Below are 25,977 nucleotides of genomic sequence, written 5' to 3'. Positions count from 1 at the left end.
ATATGAATATTCCTCAAATTTAACATGAAAAAGGGTGATATCTATAAAATTTTATAGTACTCATTTATGATTAAAATATCATGATATGAAAAGAGAATTACAACCCTAAAATTAATTATAAAAAGAATCAATGCAGGTCGATCACAATCATGGAGTTCATGATCCAAAATCTTAAATATGCTAAACCACCAATGAATAAAGCAAGATTTAGAAATCAAGTTGATTAATATTGAACTCGCTCATAAAACTACACATATATGGGTAGGAATGGACCAACAATACATTCCACTCGACACCCCACCAAATTTCCTATATTTCAAACACAAAATGTTGTCATCATTTGATTACTATTACATACACATCCAAAATTAGTAACACAAGTAAATCCTCCACACACATCATCGACTCTTATGCATGTACATCCCCTGACTGAAGTGGTTCATGGCTTTAATTTATAGCTTCAACATCAGAGACTTGTAGTTCGAAACCCTTGAACACACATTGGAATACAAATATGTACAAACATTTCCCCAAGTTGGAAGTCGGTGGGGAAACTTCAAGTAGATCATGTAGTGATCTCAGCACGGGGGTTTGCCTTGGAGGCTGACAAGCCAGCGACATGGAACTGAGCTGCGAACTTGTGGGAGGCGCCTTCCGGTCCGATTACTGGAGGTTCATTCAGATATGCCCAGTTGCTCCTTGTCCACCTGCAACCACCAACCACCCCCAATATTTATGTATATGAATACAAAAAACACACAAGCCAATAAAAGCGTAAAATCAACTGTTGATCTACCAGCCAGTTTTCTGTAAAAGCTTCTCCAAGTCTGTTCCAGTTTCAATGATATTTTCCATGAACCGCTCCTTTGTGTTGGCTAGGGGCAAGGAACTTGACCTCTGAAGTTTTACTCCTGCAGACTCCTCTTTGAAGGTGCTTTCCTGTAAGAAATATATGCCACCGACTCATCACATACTTGTGTGTTTTTAAGGAAATATTCAGGTGGAGCGTTTTTCCCTATGTCTAATTGAAATGAATTTAGGACGGGGATTAAACCTGACTGCCATCTGATGTGTCAGAAATGGCTTTCAGATGTTCTTCCTCTATTTTCTTCTTTGTTCGCCAGTAAGCGTCGATCTCGCCTTTGGTGAATGATCTGTTCCTCTGATATGTCTCTGCGTGACACTTCCACTCATTAGAAACTACTGATTTTCCCAGAAATTAAACTACCACTGTAATTAAAGTTTAGTTTAAGCTAGAAAATTCCATCTATATACAAGAAAAAGAAACTTGATCTGAATATTAAACCTCTAAAATATAAGCTAAGCAAAGTGATTGGTGAAGGGATAGTAAGATTACCAGCTTTAGGATCACGGACATGTGAGTCCCATCCGGCCATTAAAGAACCCATCTCTGCTCAAAACGCACCAATTTCTTGCGTCCAACACGCAGAGAATATTTTATGTTAGAAATATTTTGCTCCAAATTCCAATTAAAAGAGGATGTGATGACGGTGGAAGTATGCCGCCTTACCTGTTACTTGTTCTTATCCATTAGTGACCTTTTTATATAAAGAAAAAAGGCTCATTTTACTGTTTTCATTGGAGGCTGACTAGCTTCCACTCAAGATTGTTACTGGATCATGGACAAGCGCGAATATTCTGGCAGCCCACAGATTTGGTTGTAGGGGGGATTCTAATACAGGAAGATTTTTCATTTTTCATTTGTTTTTTTGGGCAGACCGAGAACAAGGGAAGATAAAGACAGGTTCCCTTTTATTTATTCATGGTTGGAAGATAGCTACAAATACATTGATGATGTACAATTCGGCAAGCGACACTTGTGAAAAGGATGGCATTTCACTTATGTGAGGCAGAGCACGTGTCAACACACCCGGGGAAGGTTGAAACATGAATATTCATGGGCCTGGTTGTGTCAGGTTGGGCTAGGAGCTGAGCCTATTCAAAAGTCCAACTGTTCTAAACTAGGCCCTGCCCATTTTGCAACCATGTTGGTGAGCCGGCAGTGATTTAAGCTGGTCTTTCAAAGACCCAACTCGCATGAACTAAAAAGAACTGACTAGGATTGGGTGGTGCCTGAGTCTGACGTAAATGGATATATAGCCCTTGATGAAGAAATGCAAGTATACTTGCTAAAATAATTCTTTATTTGAATTCGTTATTTTTCAGAATACAGAAGCAATTCATATCAACATGGAATAATAAATAAATAAATACTGGGTGGGTTGTCCAAAGAAGAATTATTAGGTATTTCCATTAACATTGTTAGAGATGGAGGTAGAAGCTCTCTTGAAGTGAGTTGGGGCAGGCCTGATCCAACTGTTGCCACCAATCAAGTTCTTAGTCAAGAAGGGCGCAGCTTCCTGGCTTGTGAGATTGCGTGACCATTCAACCCTTTTAGAAGTTATGGCTCCTGGCCCGTAGCACTTGTATTGCCCGTAGAACGCCGTACTGTAAGTCACCCACAACCCAAAGTCAAAGAAAAGAAAGAGGAGTTTTAGCAAGTAATTGATGAGGCATCATTCTATATCCTAGAGGTACCTTTGCTTGGAAGTGTCGCTCCAATCATCCCATCCCTGAGGCAGTATCGCATTAGACATGTAAGTGAAGGCAAAAACGACTCTTGAATAATCACCCCATGGCCGTCCTAGTAAGGCACTTTTGAGGCCGGTAAGTTTGCAGCCCAAGAAGATGAAGCCTGTGTCCTCTGCTGGCGACTCCCGGCGCTGGGCTGTGATAGCCCCGCTTTCTTCCGAAAGTGAATGCAAATGACATTTCTGCAAAGTTCCATTAACAACCCACATATAAAATCTAAACTTCAACAATATTATGAAAGTTTTTAGCCACTTTGAGCTGCCAATCAACAGTCACAACTCTCTTTAAGAGTTTTTAGGTAAATTGAGTGTTTAATTACCTCAAAAAGAGAAGCAGCATTTCCACAAATGAAGTCTGTGTCTCCCTCGATAAAACAGTTGCGGTAGAAGTGCCTGCCAGTGTCATCCAGAAGGGTATCTTGATGAGAAAGAATCCTGCACTCAAAGAATGCCACCCTATCTGCTGACACCCTCAATGCAACTGCCTTTGCACCAGCCCCATATGTGTTCTGTAAGCAACAATCAAACAAAAGGTTAGGGGAGAGGACACAATTAAGCAACTTCAACGTATCTAATAATGGCTGAAGATAAGCATTTTATGATCAATAATTCTGTCCTCCATCCATGGGGAATCTAAGATGAATGTATGTACATACGTAGTAGTTAGCCTTTGAAAATTTTATGTTAGATGGTAGTTTAACTCTCCTTGTGTTTTCAACGTTACTGGAAAAATTATTCAAGACTTCGCTCGAGTCGTGAAGGCTCTATCCGGATCCAAACTTATCAGAGAAGGGAATTCTTTTTAATGAAAATTATTTTAAAATTTTAATGTTCAATTTTTCATTCTTCGTATAAAAAGAAAAAATAAATAAATTTAGGGAAGTAAAAAAATAAAAAATACTTTGAGTCTGAATCTAATGTTTTTTTTTCTATGAAGCATATAACAAAAAAAAAAAAAAAAAAAAAAAATTAATTTTTTGAATTTTAAACCTATCATTTCTTTTTCTTTTTCTTTTCCTAATGCTTTTTTAGTCATAAATGCCAAGACCAAATAGAGGACTATTCCTAAGAATAAAAGGATTATTTTGTTTAGTTACTAAGAAAAAACAAATATTAGAAAAATTAATTAAAAATGTGTACATTTTTAAAATTCTCGTTTAGATAAAGGAAAAAGAAGTTTAAAGAGATAGGAAATAGGATTTTATTCAATTTATATATATATATATATATATTAAATTTCTTTTAATTATTTTATTTTATTTTATTTATTATCTTCTCTCTCAATTTTTATCAATATTTTAAAAAAAATTAAATCCAAAAATTGTATTTTTTTTAATACCTTAATCCTATTTGTTGATACCTAAGTCTTTATTTTAATAATCCATGTTTATTTATACAATTTAAGGACTCAAATGCAATGTTTGATATTTTATAATGATACTAGAAAAAACACGAATTAAAATGAAAATAATTTTAATTTAGTAAAAAATCCTTTTCTACCCTTTTTTTTTTCTAAATTTAGTTTTTATTTTATTTTTATCTCTTTCATATATATATAAAATTATATTTGACTTGGTAAACTCCATGCAGCTGCCTTTTCAGAGAAATAAAAGAAAAAGAAATGAAGAAATTATGAGACATCACCTGAATAGTGAGAAATCGTCCCACAAAATCAGTAGCCAGTACAGAAAATGTTGGGGAGTCAAATATCTCGCCAGTATCGTTCCATGTTATTATTGTGGTAGTTGCTTTTGTACCACTTAACGTTATGAAGGGCTTGTCGGCCGGTACTACAATCTTTTCTCTGTAAAAGCAAGCTCACAATTACTTCGACTGCCTGTCTCTCAGAGATATGCATAAGACAGCAGATAGAAAAGAAGAAATACCTGTAGATTCCAGGCTTAACCCATATGAACACAACCTCTGTGTTGTTAGACGGTACGGCATCAATTGCATCTTGTATTTTCTGATAATCTCCCTTACCCGACTGATCAACCCTCATCAGAGTCGCCGTTGACAACGATCCGGGGGACGCTCCAACCATACTCAACCGGGAGGAAGACAAAGCCACCAAAAAGATGACTGTGAAATAAACTTGAACGTTCATTGTTGCCAAAACCTCTGCAAGTTTATTAATTAGTATCAATGAAAAAGTAGAGTACATAATGAAAGCTTGAAGCCGGAGATCCATCTCTTTATATGCATGGTGCCCAATGCCAAGGTAAACGTCAACTAAATGAAAAGGCCGCTTTCTTGCTATTCAAGTTGAATACATAGAAATTCACGTAAGCGTGTGTACACCTTGGATATGAGTACGGCTATTGACTTGTGAGAGGGAGAGGTTGCCGTAGGCCAAAAGCTGCTCGGCGGCAGGGAAGAGTTTGTGCTTCAGACACACGTGAGAGATGTTTGAAAATCAGACGGTGGATTAATATTGAATTCTAGCTCTGCCAATCGTATGGAAATCCGTAATTTGGGAAGTACGTGTTGCAGAGATGTTGAAATAGCTTATTTTTGTCATTTCTGCTATTGTTTTTTTAAATTTTTATTTGTTACCGTTTACCAACTGGGTGAGAGGTGTGCAGCAAAAGTTGCTTGTTTTGGGGTTGACTATGGCTGCAAGCAGCTAAACGATTTGACTTGTAGGTTATTTCCTCCGTGGCGTGCTGACTTGTATCTCATCAATCATCACCTAATTCGTTTGAGACGCCAGTCTATAAAAAATAAAGTTTCTATTTTTATTTTTTGCGGCTTGTGAACCCATCTGCAATTGCTGGGGGCAGGCCCATCTCTGAAAATGATCCTCCTTATCCATGCAAAGTTGGGCTCACATAGACTCCGGCCCAACCCAGACCATGTAAATGTTACTGAACATTAGGCTTTTTTTCTTGGGCTTGTTTTCAGTCAAGAGTCAAGACCAACTTGAATAAATATTGGACCCTTTTGGGCTTTACCAGTTTGAGCCATCGACTATAAACATTTCGTGTCTGGTTTGGATTTCCTCTATAAAATAGAAGGGGACGAGGCTTAAAAACCTCACTTTAGCTGAGCTAATGATGATGATGATGTCCAGTCCTGGCTCGCTGCGCTTTTCAAAAGGGAACTCTTTAGGTTCAGAAAGATTTCTTCCATAGTTATGCAGCATCCTTTAAGTGAGTAAAAGAAAAATGAAAAGAAAAGAAAGAATTCGAACTTATATCCGTGCGTAAGTAGCAAGGGCAGTCTAAGCTAAACAGAGAACACTAGTACAAGAGTGAGGGCAGAAAATTTGAAGAAAAAAAAGAAAATAGTAACTGAAAAAGGTGATTTGCATTATTCCAGACAGAGAGGAGTGCGGCAATTCCCACGAATACAGAAAAAGGGTGTTGTGAATGCTACATTGGTAATCGGAATGTCTTTCCTGTCTTTGAAGGATGCCATCCCCACACTGGCGGTAATTATAACTACGACAAAGCATCGCCGTCCTCATTATTGACTTTAATTCACTTAAGAAAATGAAGCCAATAATGCGCATGAGTCATCACAGCCCAAAAAAAGCATGACAGCATTGAGAGATTAGACTAAAGCCATCCACATTCATGGACAAACCCAAAAACCAAATACCCATAGACGTTGAGATATTAAAAGACGTGGACTCCCACTTGTAGCATTCACGCAAATCATACATTTGGTAGTAGGGACTTTTGGCAGATATCACCCCGACTCACATAGCTGGCATTGCCTCAAAATGTGGCACAAAATTCAGCACTCAAAAGGCCCTCTTTTTTCATGGGGGGCATGGCTCCTATGGGCTATGCCCCGCCCTTATCCTATTCCAATATGCCAATCAAATTCATGTCCCTGCCACCAGCCTTGGCCCCTCCTCCTCCTCCTCTCGCTACATTTTGTCATTAACTCCCAATACTTACTAATATATACCTCAATGAAACCAACTGCAACGCCCCAATAACAAGAATATAAAAACTAGGCTCCACCTGAGTATCTGGAGCTTAGACAGAGTAAGGCCATGGAATTTAACGTACAACTAATGTTTTGTAGTTTATCTATATGGTGCCCATTCTAATATTAGATCCTTCGTTTTGTTCTAGCACAATGAATCAGTTGTGTAACCAAAGCAAACAAGTACCCTTTTCCTTTTCCTTTATCTCTCCCTCTTCCTCTTCCTCTTCCTCTTCTGCGCAACAAGTAGACACCTACCTTACTTTTAATTTCACTTTACTTGATTTGAGCCTTGTTAACCATTATCATTGTTACATATCATGATAAGGACTTGCACGCCATCACAGAGCTTCTCTGCTGGCATATATGCATAGACCAGACCAGACCATTCTTCGATTTTTTTATGCAAATTAAGTTAATTAATGACTATTGCATATCATGTTTTGAATGCTTTTAGAGGTTTAGTTATGACTGGCCACAGATCTTTTCTCGGAACATGTTGGTAGGCAATTTGGTCCAGTGGACCCTCGTGCCCCGGTGGTTGATTTTGCACGTCAAGAGATAATAATTGATTGCTTCGAAGAAGAAAATATCAAAAACTAAGTGAATATAAACAAATAAATAGTGGGGGAAGAAAAGGAAGAAGGAAATTTTAGCGTCATGTTGACCATTATTGCTTCTAACTATTTGCGGACAAAAGTATTCAAGTGGATAAGTGGGCTGAGCCCCTCAATGGATGCTACCTACCGATGGAGTGTGCCGCACGCTGCAAGCTTGACACCATTTCTCTTTGATTATTATTTCTTCTGAGAAAATAATAAAACCACATGAATTATTCATTCCAAAAAAGTGAGAATATCATTTCAAAATGGCAACTTTTAAGAATCGAAACGGACAGTGATTGGCAAATGCATGCTATCAATGTGACCTTCCAAGTGTGGGTTTAAACACTCTCCGACAAAAACAGGAAAAGCAATTCCACTGTGTTCATATATACGTGTTAAGATTTTATTGGAGCATAGAAAACAAAAATAAAAGATATTGAGGATCTAATATGGGGATCCACCGAGTAGACAATGAGGCCTCGTGGCTTCTGTCATCCACTCGTGATCCTGTGTTGGTGGTATTAGGATAAGCTCTTCACCCTCTCCTTCCAAATTTCCAATCTTGAGATACGCTCCTCCCTCCTCATCCCTCCACTCACCACGCTCCGCTCTTTGACCAAATTCAAATAACAATTGGAGGGTGTGGCACGTGCAATCCTGCCTTCTGCTGCCAACACATCTGACACGTGCACGCTCGTGATGACTTGAATTTTGTTTCCCCGCGTCACGTGTACCACCTCACTGGGCTGTCTCTCGAAAAGATTCCCCCTTCGATTGCGCTTCGGGGCCCATTTTAGAGTTGGGCCGCAGCTCTGGCCAATTCAAGATTGGGCCTGGGGTTAAGGAGTACAAATGACGTGGGGTCCATGTTGCATCGTGTGACTGTGCACTGCTTTGCAGGTAGTTTCTCAATGCGGGTCCACTTGGAATACGACGATTTCCGTCTGACTTGACGGCCTTTTAACGACTTTGACAGGACGACGGACGAGCCTATTCTCCTTAAAATAAAAGCCGTCTCCATTTTCCATGCTAAAAGGTTTTATCAAAACAATATAAAAAGGAAACGAAAAGATTTGGAAAGCTTTCTATGAAAAGAATAGTACTAAAAAGCTGTTATAGATAAGTTAAGTATTTGGTTGTAATCTTATGCGCGCATTGTTGACTATAATGGCACCCGATTCAGCATCGAATGGTCGTGAATCCTCATATCGCCTTCGGGGTTCCTTCTGGTCCCTCGAAAGTTGGTGGGACCGACCCTCAAGGCCATTCCACGGTGAGGTCTTGGGATGGGAGATGACATAATCTTTAAGCTCACATTAATATTATTTAATTACGAGAAAAAAAGAAATTAGAGAGTCACGAGAGGAATCTTGGTGCACCAAAGTGCCACCGTGGCAACGACTTGTTTGCCAAGAAGAAAAAGGAATTTGCAGGAGAAGGAAAATTGACGAGGTCTTACTATTTTCTCTTCGAGACATCTTTTTTCAAATGAGATAAGGAGTTTTATACATTGAAAACCAAAAGAAAAAAAAAAAGAGGTAAGTAATATATTTGGGTTCCAAATGAGATGAGAGAAAAATCGATGATAGGAGTGGAAAATGATTAATTAAAGCTGATATTTAGCAAGAAGTGGGTAGCCGCCCATCCGGGGTGGAATGAATAGGAAGCTGACATGGCAAGATGCAAGAGAAAGGTATGGTAGAATTGAAATAGGAAATAAGAAAGGAAAAGTGGGGATTGGATGAGACTTGGGAGTGAGGACATGGAAGGGGTGCTCAACAGAACAACCCACGTGGCAAGCAGGTTAATGGTGTGAGACCGCATACACAAGGGCACCCAGCTATTATTTTAACGGACAAAAATAAAAAGGAGGTTAAATAAGTTTAAGATGAGAAATTGGCATCCGAGAGAGGCTTGTGCTCTTCTTGTGGTGGTGGTGGTGGTGGTGAGGGTGAAGGTTAAGAGGAGGTGGTGGTGGTGGCGGTGGTCCTCGTAGAGAGGGATGCAAAAGTAGACCTAGTGTTTCGGAATAACAAAGACTGAGGAGGTGGTCGGCATTTTGTAGTTTGGCCGTGCTTCTTCCACATCTCAGCCTTTTGTTTTTTCCGAGACATTGGCACATTGCACCCCTCATCCTCTAATAGTTCTGTGCTTTTCCCATTCCGATCTGAAGCGTCCGGGGCAATTTCCATTCTTGTTCTTCATTCACGTACTTGTCCGTCGGATCTGGAATTTTGATTTCCTCCTGCCGATTTGGTGAGGTTTTTGAATCCGTAAGTTCCTCTACCTTTTTCAATTTCTCTGGACTCATGTTTGAAAATTATCGTTTGAGATAAACGCAGCTTTGGGCTGATCTTTTAGCCTTCCTGGCTGTAATTTGATTGTTTTAGATTCCTCAAGACATCGTTTTCAAATCTTTTCATGAGGGCAATGCGTGAGTTTTATTTTTCTTCTTTTTTATTTTATGAATAATACCTGTAGATTTTTAAATTTGAATCCTTCTGAATGTTTGCAGAGTCACATAGCATTTTTGGTGAGAGTTGAGGAAAAAACTTGATCGAGCGTCTCAACTTGCGGTCAATTTTGGGGTTTTGATTGAATTTGAAACGATAAGTTCTCGTCTTCAGGTAATGCTAAGAAAAAGAAGGCCGAATCTTTATATTTTGAATTTGTCAGTTTCGATAGGCAGATCTGCTAAAACAATGTACAATTTTGGCAAGCGCATCGATGATTTCTAAATCAATTTGTCATCACATTCACATTTCTTCATTTTGTATTTTTAATTTCAGCTGTAAAGTTTTGAGGTAGAGAAACGACAAGTTCTGTAACAATGCATTTTAAAAGCATTGTTCGCGAGCTTAGGGACATGAGAGATAGTATAGGAAACTCGTCGAGAAGGAGAGCAGAGGGGAAGCACACGAACCGTCGTGGAAGATCGCATATAGCCCCTGAAGGGTCTCCATCTTCATCTGCACTCTTTCAACAACAAAGTCAGTGGGCTAACATGCCTCCCGAATTGCTTCTTGATATAATCCAGAGGGTGGAAGCCGCCGAGGCTTCATGGCCTGCCCGTCGGGATGTTGTTTCTTGTGCATCAGTTTGTAGGTCATGGCGGGATATCACCAAAGAAATAGTCAAGACTCCCGAGCAATGTGGTTGCCTCACGTTCCCTATTTCATTGAAGCAGGTAGTTCTTTTTCTCTTTTCTGTTGGAGTTATAACTCCTTGGGTATAGGGTTTATTCTTTTTTCTAACTCCTTATTTTCAATTTCTATTAGCCTGGGCCAAGGGAATCCCAAATTCAATGCTTTATCAAGAGAGAAAGGGCGACTTCAACTTTCCGATTGTATCTTGGTCTGAGCCCTGGTAAATTGTGCTTTTTGTCTGTATTGACTGTGGATTATATAAATTGTTCTTTAGTTGTTTTTGGGAACGGTACTCTGCTGCATGGAATTCGTTAAATTTCGAGTCTCACCGGAGTCTCTACCTGAACAAGCTACTATCTGGTTTGGAGTTGATAACCAGAGGAGCTTTATTGCTTAACATAGAATTTCTTTAGATGTAACACTCCTGATCATAGATATATTGAAACAGAGGGCCACGAAATTTGTTGTGCTTTTTCAAAACCGGCCTCTTACAGATTTGGTTTTAAAAAGGATTAGATATTTCTGCTTTCAGCTACTAAAGCATATTTAACTGATGTTTACTAAATTGCAGCCCTATCGGGGGATGCCAGTAAATTATTATTGGCTGCCAGAAAGATCAGAAGGGCGACAAGCACGGAGTTTGTGATATCCTTGCTTGGGGACGATTTCTCTCGAGCAACCAATGCATATGTTGGAAAATTAAAGTAAGGTTTTAGCTAACTTGAGTTCCCTATCTTTTTATTGCTGCATTCTTCTTCTCATGCAATTTATGGGTAAATCTTGAACAGGTCTAATTTTCTGGGTACTAAATTCACCATCTACGACAGTCAGCCGCCACATGACCCTGCAGTCCAGTCGAATTGTCAGTCAAACGGAAGATTACATTCAAAGCAGGGGTCTACCAGGTCACCCAGTGGTAACTATAATGTGGCCACCATATCTTATGAGCTCAACGTTCTGCGTACCAGAGGCCCTAGGAGAATGCACTGCACCATGCATTGGATCCCCATCTCTGCAATTCAGGAAGGTGGCACCGCCCCAACTCCAATGACATTTGCAAAATGCCAAAAGGATCAATTTCCTCAGTCAGCGGATCCAAAAGGAAAGAACCCACTCATTGAGTTTAGCTCCAACAGTCTTGCTGAGACACCAGAATCCATCCAAGACACGAGAAATCCACTGGTTTTGAAAAATAAAGCTCCTAGATGGCATGAGCAGCTGCAATGCTGGTGCCTGAATTTCAAAGGACGTGTTACAGTGGCCTCCGTAAAAAATTTCCAGCTGGTGGCAGCTGTGGAGCCTTGCCAAAATGTCTCTGTGGCAGAGCAAGAAAAAGTAATACTACAGTTTGGAAAGATTGGGAAAGACATATTCACCATGGATTATCGATACCCCCTCTCTGCCTTCCAAGCATTTGCAATCTGCTTGAGCAGCTTTGACACTAAACCAGCCTGTGAATGATCACATTGTATTATCATTATAGGTCATGATCTTGCTATGCTTCCCCCCATAGTCTCTTGTATATATATTCTTCAAAGGAAGCTCTCTAGGCTTTGCCCATCCTCATCACAGAGGGCCTTTTATGTGCAGGCATTAGTTTTTGTAACAGCAATGATCCAGAGTGTATTTGTAAGTGGCAAAATCTATTTTATCTATGGAATGGCAGTTCCATAAGAGTTTGCCCCAAGTATGTAACTTCATCACTCTTGGAGAATTTTATGCCTAATTTTGCAGAAACTCAAAGATACTCCTCTCAGTAGCAAAATGATTTCTTATTAGCTGTATATTTGAAAACACATGTAATTTATTTTGATATATACACGCAAATTGCCCTGCAGCATGTTCTTTAGCAAAGCATGCAAGAGCAGAACATAAATAAAGTATGACTTTGTGGATGATATAGCATCCTCATTCTTGCTTTATTGTGAGTATTAACATTATTTCATACCTTTTTTTTACCTTGCCGCCTGGCAGGAGCCAATATGCAATTGTAACTTACTTTGTCACACAACATCTGTATTGTTGCCTTTGCTCTTCTCCCCAGAGTTATAGCGGCAGCCATGACGCTTAGGCTTTTCTGGATTGTCTGGGTCAGAATCGCTTGATTCCAAGAAGAGGCCTCTGAGGCATCGTCTCTTGATGACAGGCTCGTACGTCAGCTTTTGAGAAGGGGTAACACTGAATTCGGCCTTGTGTGCCTCTAGGGGCTCTTCTTTACAACCAAACTTCACCTGTGCTGTCGGGGTACATGAGATACCCAACTGAACACCAGGATTCCTTTCTGTAACAGCAGCATCACAAAAGAAGGAGTTATTGATGCTCTGTACGTTGCTGTTAATATATGCTTTGGTTGCCTCAACTTCTTTGATCATTGAATCTTCCCTGGAACTTCCTTCTCCTTCAATGTTCTCAACGCCGCCCTCATCTGTGTTGGCCTTATAGCCCCTATGAATGTGAAGCGATGCATCTTTCTTTGCTGACTCAGGAACAAAGTGCATTGATGCTCCTCTGTTTTCACCAACTAGGTTTGTGATACTAATTGGCTTTTCGTCCATTGGTTGTTTTGGGTGCCCGGTGGTCAGCTTATGAACAAATTTGGAGATATCTTCTCTTATCTCTTTGTGCAGGGATGCTCGTTCCCCATTGAATGTAGCAGGCTTTGGACGGGGTTCACTTACTGGGCTCCGATCCTTTGGATGTGTTGAAATCACCATCTTACTCTGTTTTCCACTGGAACCAGAAGTCAACAATATCTCTTTTCTGTCAAGAATCTCTCGCTTCCCCGGCTGCTTTTGTACACCTGGAAATGTGACAGTCTGTGGTGTCTCATAAGCTAGGCCATCGGTCTTCTCTTCTTTTATGAGTTCTTGCTCTACTTTCTTCCTTTCTTCAGTCTCCTCCGACTTTGGTCCTGATGAAAAGCGCTTCCAAACAGAAGTAACAGCATAAGAATCTGGCTTCTGAGGTCCGGAAGGCGTCTCTATTGCTGCAGATGTTGGTAGTGCTGCTGCTACAGTACCTGGAGCCTGTGAAGGCTGTGCTACCACCCGTGAGGTTGGAAGAGTCCAAGATGGTATTTCTGCCTTTGATTGAGGTTCTTGCGTGTCTACCTGAGACGCTTTTGATATTTGATCATATTCTCCGACGGGCTTTGCATCATCAATTAAGGTAGAAGAATCTGATTTCTGAGGTGGGGCAGGAGCCTTTGGTGCTGCCACCACCACGGTGGTTCCAAGCATGTTTTGGTCCTGGGACTTGGGAGTCTCGGTTGTGATCTGTGCCTTTGTTTGAGGCTCTTGCGACCACATCTGAGACACTGCTGGCTTCATCTCTTCTGGCCCGGTGGCCAGTGTTTGGGGTCTCCTGTAAGTGGGAGGAGCCTGGGAGCTCTCTTGAATGCTGGATTGTAATCTCCTTGACGGAGATGCAGGCTGGGATACAACTTGACTTGTTGGTGGCACCCGAGTAGCTGTCCGAGATGGAGAAGTGGGCTGTGAGGATGTGGGCCCAGCATATTGAGAGGGCCCACGAGATGGGGATGAAGGCACAGAGCCAGTCCGGAATTGGTATTCTGCTCGAGTTGGTGATGTTGGCTGAGAAGTGACTGGTGATCGGGCAGCTGCCAAAGGTGGCGATCGTGCAGCTGCAAAAGGTGGTGATCGTGCAGCTGCAAAGGGTGGTGATCGTGCAGCTGCAAAGGGTGGTGATCGTGCAGCTACAAAAGGTGGTGATCGTGCAGCTGCCAAAGGTGGTGATCGTACAGCTGCCAAAGGTGGTGATTGTACCTCAGACTCTGTCCTCGGTGCTGCTTGTGCTTGATCTTGGGGGGGAGGAGGAGGAGGAGGAGGTGGCTGTACCTGGACTATCCCTGGAGGCCGAAATGGAGGCCGCAGAATGGGAGCTGCGGTGGCTGACTGGGTTGGGGCTGGCTGTGCTGGAGTTGGTGTTGGGATTGGACGTGGAGCCGCAGGTGCTGGCAGCCAAGGGAGTCGGAAGCGGAATGGTTGCCTCTGTTCTGCCATTGAATATTAAGCCAAAAAAATAATGTGGTAAGATGGATGATGGATGTCTGAGTTATTGCCGAAGTCGATGCTCAATATTCAATGTAAGGTTTGCGATTTATAGGTTTCTATTTGATACCTTGGAGAGTCCATGGGACTTTTGCATTAGTTTCAGATTTACCCCTAGCTTCCTTGCGCCTCTCTCTCAGGAATAAGCCTTTTGCACGAAGAGGGAAGAGATTCTTCAGATAGATTTTCCTTCTCCGAAAGGACTAGCATCTTGTTACAGCTGCCTTTAGGGATGTTCCTTTTTCCTTACTCCTGTTCGTCTTAAACTCCAATCAGATACTTTGCAATCACCTTGACCTTGTGAAGGGAAGAAGAGTAGTAAAACATTATACATAATTTCCTCACGCGGCTGTTTCATCATACTATCAAAGTAAATTATAAGAATGGATACAATTACCCTTGATTCTGAACTTCAATTATCATCCCTAATTATCTCTAATTCTCGCCAATTGTAGCTCCTACCCGGTTGCAGTGCATAGAAAGACACTAACATGAGTCTAAGCGATCCAAAAAGAATCCAAGAAAAATTTCTACATTATTTTACACTGGCTCTTCATTTACTTTTCTGAAGGAAAGGTGTCCGTAGTGTAAAATCCAGATCATTGTTACTTGGAATAGCGGCCACAAACCATACAAGTTACAACATTGTGACTGGAAAGCTTTGCACATCTGCCTGCCTGCAGAAGCAACATGCCGAGGAAGCTAAAAATCCAGCAAATATTCCTTTTCCTTCACCCAGCTCAAGAAAGGAACATTCATTCAAAGTCAGAGATGAACAAAAGATATTCTCCTCTCTTCTCCTTTGAATTTCCATTAATGGAACAGCTCCACTACCTTAGGCACCAGGCAAGCTTCCGATCCCTTCAACCCTCCCAAGCTACCTTGTGTTCTGTCACCTGTTTTCTTTCTTTTGCTGCGGTCTCAGAAATCCTTTCTGAAACTAGTCTTTGAAAAGGTTCAAACTACTGCCGCCCTGCACTTAGACAAATGCTTCAATATATATAGAATCACTTGCTGAAGATCAAAGCTGCTAACATTTGTTTCAATTTTGATCAACAGGACAAATGCAAGGAATTGGCCGAGCAACACGATCTTGCCAGGAAACGCTTAAGCTTGCAATTCTACAGCACCGGCATGGAAGGAGTACAGCTGGGAGGAAAAATGTATTTTCACGTCATGAATGTGTCACCACCTCCAACCCCACCATGGAGCAGAAGGGATTGGAGAATACAACAGTGGCAGAAGTACTGATGACAAAGGGAGAAGAGAAAAGTGGATCTTGGCTCTGGTGTCGCACCAATGACACTGTTTATGATGCTGCAAAGCATGTAAGGTTTTAGTACATTTAAAAAATAAATGTAAAACAAGCATCCCTACTGAACTTAATTTGAATCTGTCCCTCACGACTATATTGGCAAATGTTGCAGATGGCAGAAAATAACATTGGGTCTCTAGTGGTTCTAAAGCCAGGAGAGCCAAAACATATTGCTGGCATTTTCACAGAAAGAGGTAATGTTGTTCTAGGACGTTACTCTAAATTGTTATAGATGACTTGAAAATTTTACGAACGTAAAATATACCTATTCAGTTTATTGCTGATGATGAAAGCAATGCCAAAACAGACTACATGAGGAAGATAATAGCACATGGAAGATCCTCCAAAGACACTAAAGTTGGGGAAATCATGACTGATGAGGTTATTTCTTGCTATCCCCGTCCAACTTTCATCTTGTTGGGACACTAGAAATTTCATTGTTCTTTCTAAACCTTATAGCTTGAACTCCAACAGAACAAGTTGGTGACTGTGAGCTCTGATACAAACATTCTCCAAGCAATGCAGCTTTTGACAGGTAAATTATTACAATAGTGATTATGCTCTAAAATCATCCTGGGTAAGTGTATGAAAAGCAGGGAAAGGAATAATGAGAGATGTGGGTGTTTGCAGAGTATCAGATAAGGCATGTACCAGTGATAGATGGAAAGATAGTAGGCATGATTTCCATAGTAGACATTGTCCGAGCGGTGGTGGAGCTGCAAAGTGGGGAAGTGAAGCGACTGAACGAGTTCATTAAAGGAGATTACTATTGAAATATACCGGATGATGTCCAGATCTATTAGAGCAAACTGTAAAATCTGATGCCCATCAAAAGTCTTTTTTTATTTTTTTTATTTTTATTTGATAGGCAAATAAGAGTGTATATTAATGACTATAAAAAGAATGCCAAACTAGGAGGGATGCTCATCAAGCTTATATGGGAGATGTAAATTTGCAGTCTGTTGCCTGAACAAGCATCCCTCCTTCATACTTATTTGTGTGGCAAACATGTGAAACAACTTCATGGGAATGAGAAGTTCGATCTTGTTAAGGTGGTGGATTGTGTTTTCAAGGTGTTGAACTCATTTGATTTACAAAACCAATAAAAAATTGCTTAAATGATTCAGGGCTGCCAATGCACAATTACCTGAGTTGTGTCGTAGAAACTTCAATGCAGACATGTTCAAGCAAAACATACAAAGATAGAATAATACTCCCGTAATAGTATACAAGATTTTAATATAATTGGATCAATTATGTTAACATCTAAAGATAAAAAACATCATCTCATTATATTATAAAGAATATCACACAGGATAAAAATCTATATAATTATTGGGTTGTGAAATATCTATATGTCATGAAACATTTCCTTTTCCCCACTCATTATATATCTCCATCCTAAACCACAAATTTCCTTACTCTAAATATCTTTCACCCTTCATGACATCTCTATTCGTATAACCTCTACAAACTCATCCCTATTTCATAATATTTTTCGCTCATGTCCTTTAATAACTTTTTTAATTCTATAAGAAAATGTAATATCCTATTCAATATTCTTTATAATATATATATATATATATATATATATATAAAATACAAATTTGAGAGACTTCCCATTTCCAACCACCTGATACATGCTCCTTCAATTTGCCTCTCTTCATATGGCTGTGCAGTCCAAGCAGAAACTCTCTTTCCCCGTCAAAGGAGGAATCAAACAATGATCTAAGAAAAAAGGGAAAACTTGCCCTTAACTAGAAAAATACATGAATTTCAAGATATTATTGTCAGCTCTTTTCTGCCGTATGCTCCTAAATTTTTATTTGACATGGTGGATCTAAGCATCTCTAAAACAGAATCTAGGAACCATTCAACACAAGTTTGTACTTCATGTCAACGGGATTAAAGAAATTAAAATAATTCTTTCATATGGTACTAAGCAATAACAAATGATGCCAAATTCAATCATCAATAAGTTTATTGCAAACTAAACAACTCATCTCTCTTAGTTCACACAGCGGACCAGTCACTGGTGGTTCACAAAAAAGGTGAGATGCATCTGATATGTGGGTATGGGAACATGGCAAAACTCACATTGCCAGGTTCAGAGTACAATATGGTAAAGAAACTAGCTCTCTGTCGATTAAATCACTTCCGGCCAAGCAATGCGTTAAAAGTGCTCCTAACTGACTCTCATCAAACTATCGGAATGTTGGTCTTTCACGACCAACGGCTTGAGATGACATTAGGATGATCTTAAGCTGCTCAGATGCAGTAAACCCCCGAGTCTCCATCACCCCATGTATCCTTCGAGCATCCTGCACAAACCCACCAGCTATAAGCCCCTTTATAATCCTCTCAAAATCCTCAGGGTTCAACTGCTCCTTCTTAGCCTCCACAACCCCTAGAGCTTGAAGAGCCTTCTTCTCAACCCCGGCCCTTGAATACATATCACAAAGGCTTACATGAAACTTTAAAGGAGGAGCCTCCCCCTGCTCAGCTATCTTGCCCAGTAGTTGCTCAGCTTCATCAACCAGCTGCATCTTCCCTAGCCAATCCACCAGAACAACATATGTAGCCACCCCCAGCTCAAAACCATCCTTCTCAAGCTGCAATAGAAGATTCAAAGCCTTATCCAATAAATTTTTTTTCTCATAAGCTGCAATCATGCTAGCAGTGCACCTGTCATCAGGCCTGTGTCCAACTTTTATCATATAGTCAAAACTGTTCCTTGCCTGATCAGAATCGCCAGCTTGCCCATATGCCTCAACAAGCAATGTACAAGACTCCAAACTAGGCTGGAACCCAGCAAACTGCATGGTGGTTGAGATACGTTGGGCTCCACCAACGTCACCACGTTGGGCAAATGACTGAAGTAATGACATGTAAATCTCCTTTGTGGGTTTGATATCCCTTGCCTCCATCTCTCTCATGAGTGACTCACCCAACTTGGGTTGGCCAGCATTCACATATGCCATGATCATTGAGTTGTAGACCCTTGTGTCTGGTTGGAAGCCTTGGCTCCTCAAGCCTTCAAATGCTTCTTTTGCACGCTCAAGGTTGCCTGCCTTGCTGTACATGTGAACCAAAACAGTGGATGTTAGAATATCAGGTAAGATATCATTTTCATTCATCTTCTTAAGAATCCTCTCAGCATCTTCCACGCGATTCTCCTTAGCATGCACATCAATAAGCTTTGAATAGTCACGGATATTAGTTTGGAAAGACTTTTTGCTCAAAACAAGTTCTGCTACCTACAAAACAAATTGTTCAACATCCCTTTAGGTTCCGCAACCAATAAAAGGCAATAATTGAATATCCCACAAGATAGCAGCATGAGAACAGCGGTCTGCACAAAATAGAAGTGGCAATTTCTGTGTAAGAGGTTTCAAACAACTAACATCTATGTACATGCGCCTACATTTGCATATACAGCGCATATGGCATACACCCAAACCCAAATGATGAATTTTTTTATCAACCAAATGGGTAAGACAAGAAACAAAACATGCAACTCCCATATGCACGTAAGCAGAAAAAGGAATAGAAGTTTTGGCACTTTGGTAAGATCAGTGACCTCCACATCAAGTTAAGCTGAAATGAACCATCAAAATTTCTCCCAGGATTTGGCTCTTTTCCAACAAAACTACAATAATTACACCCCGACAGATCCAATGTTATCAATCTTAATACCCCAATAAATGGTTAGATAACATGCAATAGATGGAAAAAAAACCACCACAAGTACTCAAGATCCTAACACTCTGTAGCGTCCCAGCCTTTAGGGACTGCTGATCCTAACACTCCTCTAAGTAAGCTCACTCATACCAGCAACACCCAAAAATGCAGTTGAGTTGATGCAGAACACAATAAGCTCTATAAAACAGAAAGTTTAAAATCAATACATCTTCTTTGAGATGCTTAGCAAAGGCTCATTTGAGGATTACTTTCAACAAGGAGGCTTTCTACAAAAGCATATATACTAGCAACTGGTTGTTTTTGTGGCACAAGTGGGCTTTTGATTTTAAAGACAACTTTCATTGTTTTTTTTTTTTTTTTTTTGATAAATGAGCACAAAATATATTAAAAAAGGCCAGAAGGCCACAAAGCATACAGGGAGAGACAACTTTCATTGTAAAACAATGGTGATAGTAACCTTATACTAGGTGGCAGGATGAAATAAATATGCACCATATACACATCACACCTGCACAATTCAGAAGCAAATAAAGAATGGGTACATATTTATGAGTCTCTAAACTGTGTTGAATGCAGCATGATCTACTTTTCCCACTAGTGACAGAGGTAAAATATAGAGAGAATTACATTTTATAGATCTAAGTGAATTCATCCATCCACCAAATACAATAACAAACTAGACTCTTCCTAGATAATTCCAAGGAAAGGGAACCTATCTCAAATAAGGAAGTTTAGTGGTTTATAGACCTGGAATGGAACATTGAGCGATATATCATTAACAACATAAAATTTTCAGAAACTAAGTCAAAATTAACTAAATTCCAACTCCTCATCTATTTATAAGCTTCATCCCAGAGCATAATATGGCCAAATAGCATTTTAACATTTTTTTCAAGAAAGTGTAGTGGACAACAAGAAATGAAGTAAAGTGCATGAGAGGTAATGTATTAGGAGCTAAGTTAATTTTTTATTTTTTTTATAGATATAAATATGAAAAAAGAATGAGTTGTTTACCTTAAAGTATAGATGACTATTATTTTCTTTCAATCTATCAAGTAAAGAAATCCAGTCAATCCTGCTAGGCTGGAGAAGCTCTGCCCATTCATCCAACAAGGGAGAAGGGTCATCCTCCTCTTTCATATTAAGGATTTTCTCAGTTATCAATTTGCATTTTCCTGATATTGGTTTGGGTTCCTGGGGCCAAATAATTTCTTCTCTCTCATGGACTTTGTCAGCCACTTCTGTCCATTTAGGATCAGAGAGATCAAGACCATAAATCTCGTATCTAATCTTCCCATGTCTCTTGGGGAGAGATACAACCTTTTCTTTCTTTTCATCCTCTACAAGGTCATCCCCAATAACCTCCTCATTACCTACTGCTTCTTCTCCTTCTTCAGCCTGGGCTTCTTCTCGGAGATGCTCCAAACTCTGATAAAACTCACTTTCCTCCATTTTCTCTCGAGCCCATTTGAACCTGAGCTCCCTCAGCATATCCCCTCTAATGCCTATTTCACCTGCAAATCTAGACATTTCCTTAACTTCTTCAGATTGGAGAAAACCCTTCATTTTTTCCTTGTTTCTTGCCTTCTTCATGTCATCCAATACCAAATTGCTAACCTCCCAAACTGTCTTCCATAAATCCTCACTAAAATCCTGAGATGGTGCGGCCACTGCTGCACCAAGCATCTGCTCAAGGCCACCCTTCTCCATCTCTGATACAACCTTGCGAACAATGATCAAAAGCATCCCATCAATTGTCTGCTTGTCGCAGTCAGTGTATACTTCCATGAGCTTTCCACGCATTATCCAGACAAATCGGGAAAGGAACTCATTCATGTTTCCATCGTCAGAATCATCAGATTCAAGTTCTGGGTCCGTGCCTGAGCCGCCCAGTTTAGTTTCTGGAAGAGAATGAGCATATCTATTTGAGGACGGAGCCAGTTTTGGGTATGCAAGGTTCTGAAAAGTAGAATCATAACTGCCTGATGAATAAATTGAATGAGAAATGGGGGTCGTGATAGCGAAAGAATCCTTATAAATATAGGAATACGGAGATAGTATTCTTCCATTGAATCTTGATAAGCCTTTAATTGTCTGCCTGGAGAGCAAGTGCTTCAAATTCATGATTTTGGGGAAGAAATATAATAAACGGACAAGCAAAGCACTTGGCTCAATTTTTTGCTATCAAAACCCTATTTTCCAGATGATGTTGTAGAACTAACCCTAAACAACCGATGACTGCCACCTGCAACAAGAAAACACAATAGAAGCTTGAATATCCTTGCTCTCGAAAAAAGAGGGAAAATCAGTGGCATGAGATTCCAATTTCTTTTGGTAAAATAGTTGCATTGCAGTAAGTTGAGTAAGGGTTTAAACTCTCCGGTTTCCAGATAACTAAATCGATAACTGGAGGTTGGAAGATTTCATTTCGTCAACTAATATTTTTCTCGGACACCAAACAGAACTCAAGCATATAAAAGAGGATTAGGATGTCACCTGAAGGTATGATGATGAGAAGCACTAATCAACGGCGATGGTAACAGCTGAGATTGGAGAGTGAAGAGAGTGGAGAGAGTAGGCGTGAGTCAGCAGCTAGGGCTTCCGCTTGAGCCGACCCGGCAACTCGTTTTCCCTCTTTTCTTTTTCTTTTTTTTTTCGGATTTTTTTTTTCACAAACAATATTATTAAAATACGATGAGTGACTTCAACATGAGAGCTATGAAGTAAATATTATCACGCCAAAATAATTTTTTGAAAATTTAGTATTTAAAATTAAATTCATATAATTAAAAAAAAAATTCAATATAAAATTAATGAATTCATTATTTTTTAAAAATAATATAAAAAGTAATATTTTTTATATTGTACTCCCTTTTTTTTTTTATCTTTTAAAAGATGATTTTCACATGGATTCCATTGCATATAAATTATGGCATATATATATATATTATGATAGTTTTGGAAATATTTTTTAAAAAATGAAAATTTTATTTTTATATTTTAGGTTTTGTATTTGGGTATAATAGTAATAATACACTTTTTTTTTATCCCTTGGGTGTGCATTGCCACATCAGAAATGAGTTTCCATGTAAGCAATACTAGGATTATAACAAAATGAAAATAAAAATATTAATACTAAAAGTTGTATAAAATAAATAAAAAGATGAATCATTTAGAGGAGGATAGTTTGAGGAAGTAGTACATCAAATTGCCTCGATATAGGGAGATTCCCATACGCACCGTATAATATGGTATCATGCTAGCAACACATAAACCAACCAACATCTTCACAAATTTTGGTTCATAGCACTTCGTAGCTTTTTTTTAAGAAATGACAAGCATAAGCCATTAAATCGTCCCTTTGCCATTAACACTCTTGACTTACTGGCAATGGATGTAAAATCTTTTTCTATATTGAAAAATTTACTATGGAGTAAATTAACTATTTTTTCCTATGAATGAACTATCTAAGGGATAGGAGAGTCCCATGAGTATGCCCTATCAGTAAGGGGCTTGGAGAGTGCATGTAAACAAATATTACAATCTGCCTCGTAAACACTAAGAGCATTGATGAAGTGATGGATACGTTCATATGGATTACTTGAATAGTTAATGAATAGAACAAAGGTGGTCGTGGAATACCATAGAGGATGGGGATGACAAGCTAGCTCAATTGGATATGTCAGGCTTGTGAAAAACTTCAATAAAGGTGGCAACATGGCTTTTTCTCATTCCTTTTCTAATAAAGCTTTTGGATATGTCAGGCTTGTGAAAAACTTCAATAAAGATGGCAACATGACTTTTTCTCATTCCTTTTCTAATAAAGCTTCAATTGATCCTGAGGTGATATAACATTGACATGTCCCTAGGGGTATTCATAACAATGAGAGTATCACTAGAAGGTTTAAAGTGAACTATCTTTATAGGATGATGTCATAGTAACAAGAAAACTTGATATATTGGCCTTAAGAACCACTTAAAATAGTGATCCTTGAGGTCTAATTATAGGGAATCATGGATAAGAGCAAATCTAATGACGTAATGGACAAATAACAAAGTGATGACATGTATACATGGACAAATAACATAATGACATATGCATATGGACCAATAAAATAATGTCACTTTTCCATGAGTGAGTGATTGGATAGCAGTAATAACTATATATGTTTAGATAAGTGAGTTTTCTTCCTCTTAATTTGCTCAAAACAAGCTTGCTAGTACTTAGGTCAATTTTGCTTTACTAGGCCTCCAATTCTAGCAATCAAACTAAGACCATCAAGTCATCTCATATGCTTATGGTGGGGCAAAACAAGCCTAATTAGACTCTCTAAACTTGCTCTTGAAATAAACAAGAATAAAGCATCTAAGTTTTGCGCTATCGAGCACAAAGGAAGTATAGGCAATGCTCAATACAATAATACTAAATTCAAGCAACTCTCCTGATGATTGAAAATAGAGATGACTATTTGAAAGTGCCTATTTAATGATGTGAGAAATGGTTAGTGAGGTCAAGTGAAGATGAGGATATGGCCTCTCATCATCTACCATGTCGAGGATAACTTCTCATTTCATTTATCATATCAAGTGAATATTTCCACTCCAAGGTGGGAAAGAAACTCTCTTAGCATCTAGTATAAGGGAACATAACATAATAAGAAAATGAAATACAAAACTTCAAGGAATTCATATTAAAGCAACTCAACAAAGATGATCCTTACTTAAAAGGCTTGTGCAAAGAGAATCCACTACTATCACGACTTCAGGGATTATTTACATATTTACTCTCACCCATGATGATCGACATATGGGCTATTCTTATAGGTTCAATTGGTAGCATGAAACTCAAGTATCAATCTATATTTTTCACATCTTATAAAAAACTAAAGGTGATATTTTAAAACTTGATAGATAGGATGTATTTGATTGAAGAAAGAAATATCTATACTACCTATAAATATACGAGGTGTTTTTCATCTTTTTATTTTCAAAAATACCCTTTTTAATACTAATAACCAACCTAAATGGAAATTTAATATTTTCATCTACAATTTCTATTCCAGCAATCGTTTCATTAGGGCTTTAATTACTTAATGCAACAAAAATCTATAATGTTGATAACTTGATTTTGATTTCATAATTGAATTGAAACTGCCCTCACAAACGTATACGAATAACTGGAAATACTCAAAATAAAGAAAATTTAATCTTTAACTTGATTTTAATTTCATATTTGGATTGAAACTGGCCTTACAAACCTATAAAAATGACTAAAAATACTCCTGAAACTGCTTTCAATTTAATTGAAAATTTAATCTTTTCATTTGCCTCCAATTTTTACTCAACCATTTCAATAGGGATTTAATTACTTATTGTAACTTAATGTAATGGAGTATGTATGTTCATAACAATTTGGATTTCATATTCAAATTCTATCTTGAAACAGTCTTAAGGAATTGTGAAGGAAGAGTATTTTTTTAGTCTCAAGGAACAGGTTGGAATGGTTTCGAACATTGTCAAAACCCGATGAGGCAGACTACTGATCTTAAACATCAGAAGTAGATGAGATCTCACCATAGATGGTAACATCATCTGTTGAAACATTGTCTTTACATTGGTTTTCAGGTACCCCATCCTCCATTCTGTTCGACAAAGCATCATCCATGATCCATCAATTTGATGTTTATCAATTTCAACCATAGAGTCTAGTTTATTTACAACATTTATGAAGAAGAGTTGGGTTTATTTACAATATTTATGGAGAAAAGTTTGGTTTTGGTAGGAGAGAAGTCCCAGAGTGTTTTTTGAATTCAGAACAAAGATGAAAAATGGTTAGGGTTCATTTGGAACTCTCCTAAAAATTAGTTTTTTTTCTTAATAACAAATTTGAAGTATTTTAAATTATATTTGAGTGTGTTGTGAGAAAATAAGTAAAATCTATTTAATAAATACAATAAAATCTATTTAATATTTGTATTTATCATTAATTTTTTTTCTTCAAATGAGGAAAATAAGACAAAATTTGGAGCATTATGTTGTATGTTCCATTTATCTTCAAAGAAGGTAGTTCAAGTAACTCAAACGGTCGGTAGAGAAAATGAAAGGGAAAAAAAAAACAAAAAGAAATTTTGGGATTTTTTTTGTATTACTTTTTTTATTTGTTTGTTTTCAAAGCAAAAATAAAAAAAATAAAAAAAAAAAATCAAAAGAACCAAATGGTTGAATTATGTTTGTTTTGGTGTAGAACCCATGAAGATAAGTAGTCTTTCAATTGATGTTGAAGTTGCACTGGCATGGGTTCTAGAAGGATGTTGTCTGCTCCATTGGGAAAACATGATTTTTACGCATCAATATAAAACAATTGATGTATTTGAATTGACTTCTTTTATGTATTACTATTTTCCTCTTTTCTTTAATGGTTAACATGCTTCAACCATTATTATGTCTTATATACCTTTTATTCATAACCTTTAAATTGCATAATAAGCAAACAAACAAAATATTAAGATTTTGATATAAAATTTATCAAAATAATGAAATTTTTTCTATTGAGATTTGATTTCTTTTGATTTTTTTTTTAAATATTTT

At 38.5% G+C, this 25,977-nt stretch overlaps 6 protein-coding genes across 10 annotated transcripts; 2 read left to right on the top strand and 4 right to left on the bottom strand.

Annotated features, from left to right (window-relative positions):
* Positions 1-260: 260 nt before the first annotated feature.
* Positions 261-1,513, bottom strand: LOC117906066. The gene is made up of 4 exons (XM_034819011.1): positions 1,358-1,513; positions 1,055-1,173; positions 797-939; positions 261-707 (listed from the first exon to the last, which is right to left on the bottom strand). Exons 1-4 carry the CDS (start codon positions 1,407-1,409, stop codon positions 566-568), a joined length of 456 nt encoding a protein of 151 aa, XP_034674902.1. The 5' UTR covers positions 1,410-1,513; the 3' UTR covers positions 261-565.
* Positions 1,514-2,128: 615 nt separating this feature from the next.
* On the bottom strand, positions 2,129-5,891 carry LOC117907422 (putative pectinesterase 11). The gene is made up of 5 exons (XM_034820958.1): positions 4,499-5,891; positions 4,257-4,416; positions 2,933-3,121; positions 2,560-2,795; positions 2,129-2,469 (listed from the first exon to the last, which is right to left on the bottom strand). The coding sequence occupies exons 1-5, from the start codon at positions 4,801-4,803 to the stop codon at positions 2,262-2,264; spliced, it is 1,098 nt and encodes a 365-aa protein (XP_034676849.1). The 5' UTR covers positions 4,804-5,891; the 3' UTR covers positions 2,129-2,261.
* A 3,193-nt stretch (positions 5,892-9,084) lies between these two features.
* On the top strand, positions 9,085-12,121 carry LOC117906656 (tubby-like F-box protein 5). 3 transcript variants are annotated; one of them, XM_034819775.1, is made up of 7 exons: positions 9,085-9,429; positions 9,547-9,590; positions 9,672-9,783; positions 9,946-10,343; positions 10,435-10,522; positions 10,874-11,006; positions 11,091-12,121. In XM_034819775.1, the coding sequence occupies exons 4-7, from the start codon at positions 9,987-9,989 to the stop codon at positions 11,761-11,763; spliced, it is 1,251 nt and encodes a 416-aa protein (XP_034675666.1). In that variant the 5' UTR covers positions 9,085-9,429; positions 9,547-9,590; positions 9,672-9,783; positions 9,946-9,986; the 3' UTR covers positions 11,764-12,121. The 3 variants fall into 3 exon arrangements, with proteins under 3 accessions (XP_034675666.1, XP_034675667.1, XP_034675665.1); XM_034819776.1 differs by lacking the exon at positions 9,547-9,590 and having other exon boundaries at positions 9,085-9,412; XM_034819774.1 differs by lacking the exon at positions 9,547-9,590.
* Positions 12,059-14,349, bottom strand: LOC117906655 (vegetative cell wall protein gp1). Its single transcript, XM_034819773.1, has one exon. It carries the CDS (start codon positions 14,322-14,324, stop codon positions 12,306-12,308), a length of 2,019 nt encoding a protein of 672 aa, XP_034675664.1. The 5' UTR covers positions 14,325-14,349; the 3' UTR covers positions 12,059-12,305.
* On the top strand, positions 14,320-16,738 carry LOC117906657 (CBS domain-containing protein CBSX3, mitochondrial). 3 transcript variants are annotated; one of them, XM_034819779.1, is made up of 6 exons: positions 14,320-14,407; positions 15,432-15,700; positions 15,800-15,881; positions 15,995-16,068; positions 16,162-16,222; positions 16,318-16,738. In XM_034819779.1, the coding sequence occupies exons 2-6, from the start codon at positions 15,437-15,439 to the stop codon at positions 16,458-16,460; spliced, it is 624 nt and encodes a 207-aa protein (XP_034675670.1). In that variant the 5' UTR covers positions 14,320-14,407; positions 15,432-15,436; the 3' UTR covers positions 16,461-16,738. The 3 variants fall into 3 exon arrangements, with proteins under 3 accessions (XP_034675670.1, XP_034675669.1, XP_034675668.1); XM_034819778.1 differs by lacking the exon at positions 14,320-14,407 and adding an exon at positions 15,139-15,218; XM_034819777.1 differs by lacking the exon at positions 14,320-14,407 and adding an exon at positions 15,240-15,327.
* An 851-nt stretch (positions 16,739-17,589) lies between these two features.
* LOC117907290 (protein NUCLEAR FUSION DEFECTIVE 5, mitochondrial) lies at positions 17,590-22,001 on the bottom strand. Its single transcript, XM_034820791.1, has 3 exons — positions 21,886-22,001; positions 20,404-21,634; positions 17,590-18,944 (listed from the first exon to the last, which is right to left on the bottom strand). Exons 2-3 carry the CDS (start codon positions 21,511-21,513, stop codon positions 17,892-17,894), a joined length of 2,163 nt encoding a protein of 720 aa, XP_034676682.1. The 5' UTR covers positions 21,514-21,634; positions 21,886-22,001; the 3' UTR covers positions 17,590-17,891.
* Positions 22,002-25,977: the final 3,976 nt, after the last annotated feature.

This window comes from Vitis riparia, chromosome 18, assembly GCF_004353265.1.
Source record: "Vitis riparia cultivar Riparia Gloire de Montpellier isolate 1030 chromosome 18, EGFV_Vit.rip_1.0, whole genome shotgun sequence".
In the NCBI taxonomy this organism is placed as follows: Eukaryota; Viridiplantae; Streptophyta; class Magnoliopsida; order Vitales; family Vitaceae; genus Vitis; species Vitis riparia.
The sequence above is the reverse complement of the archived record's forward strand: the minus strand, read 5'-3'. Positions and strand labels throughout refer to the sequence as shown.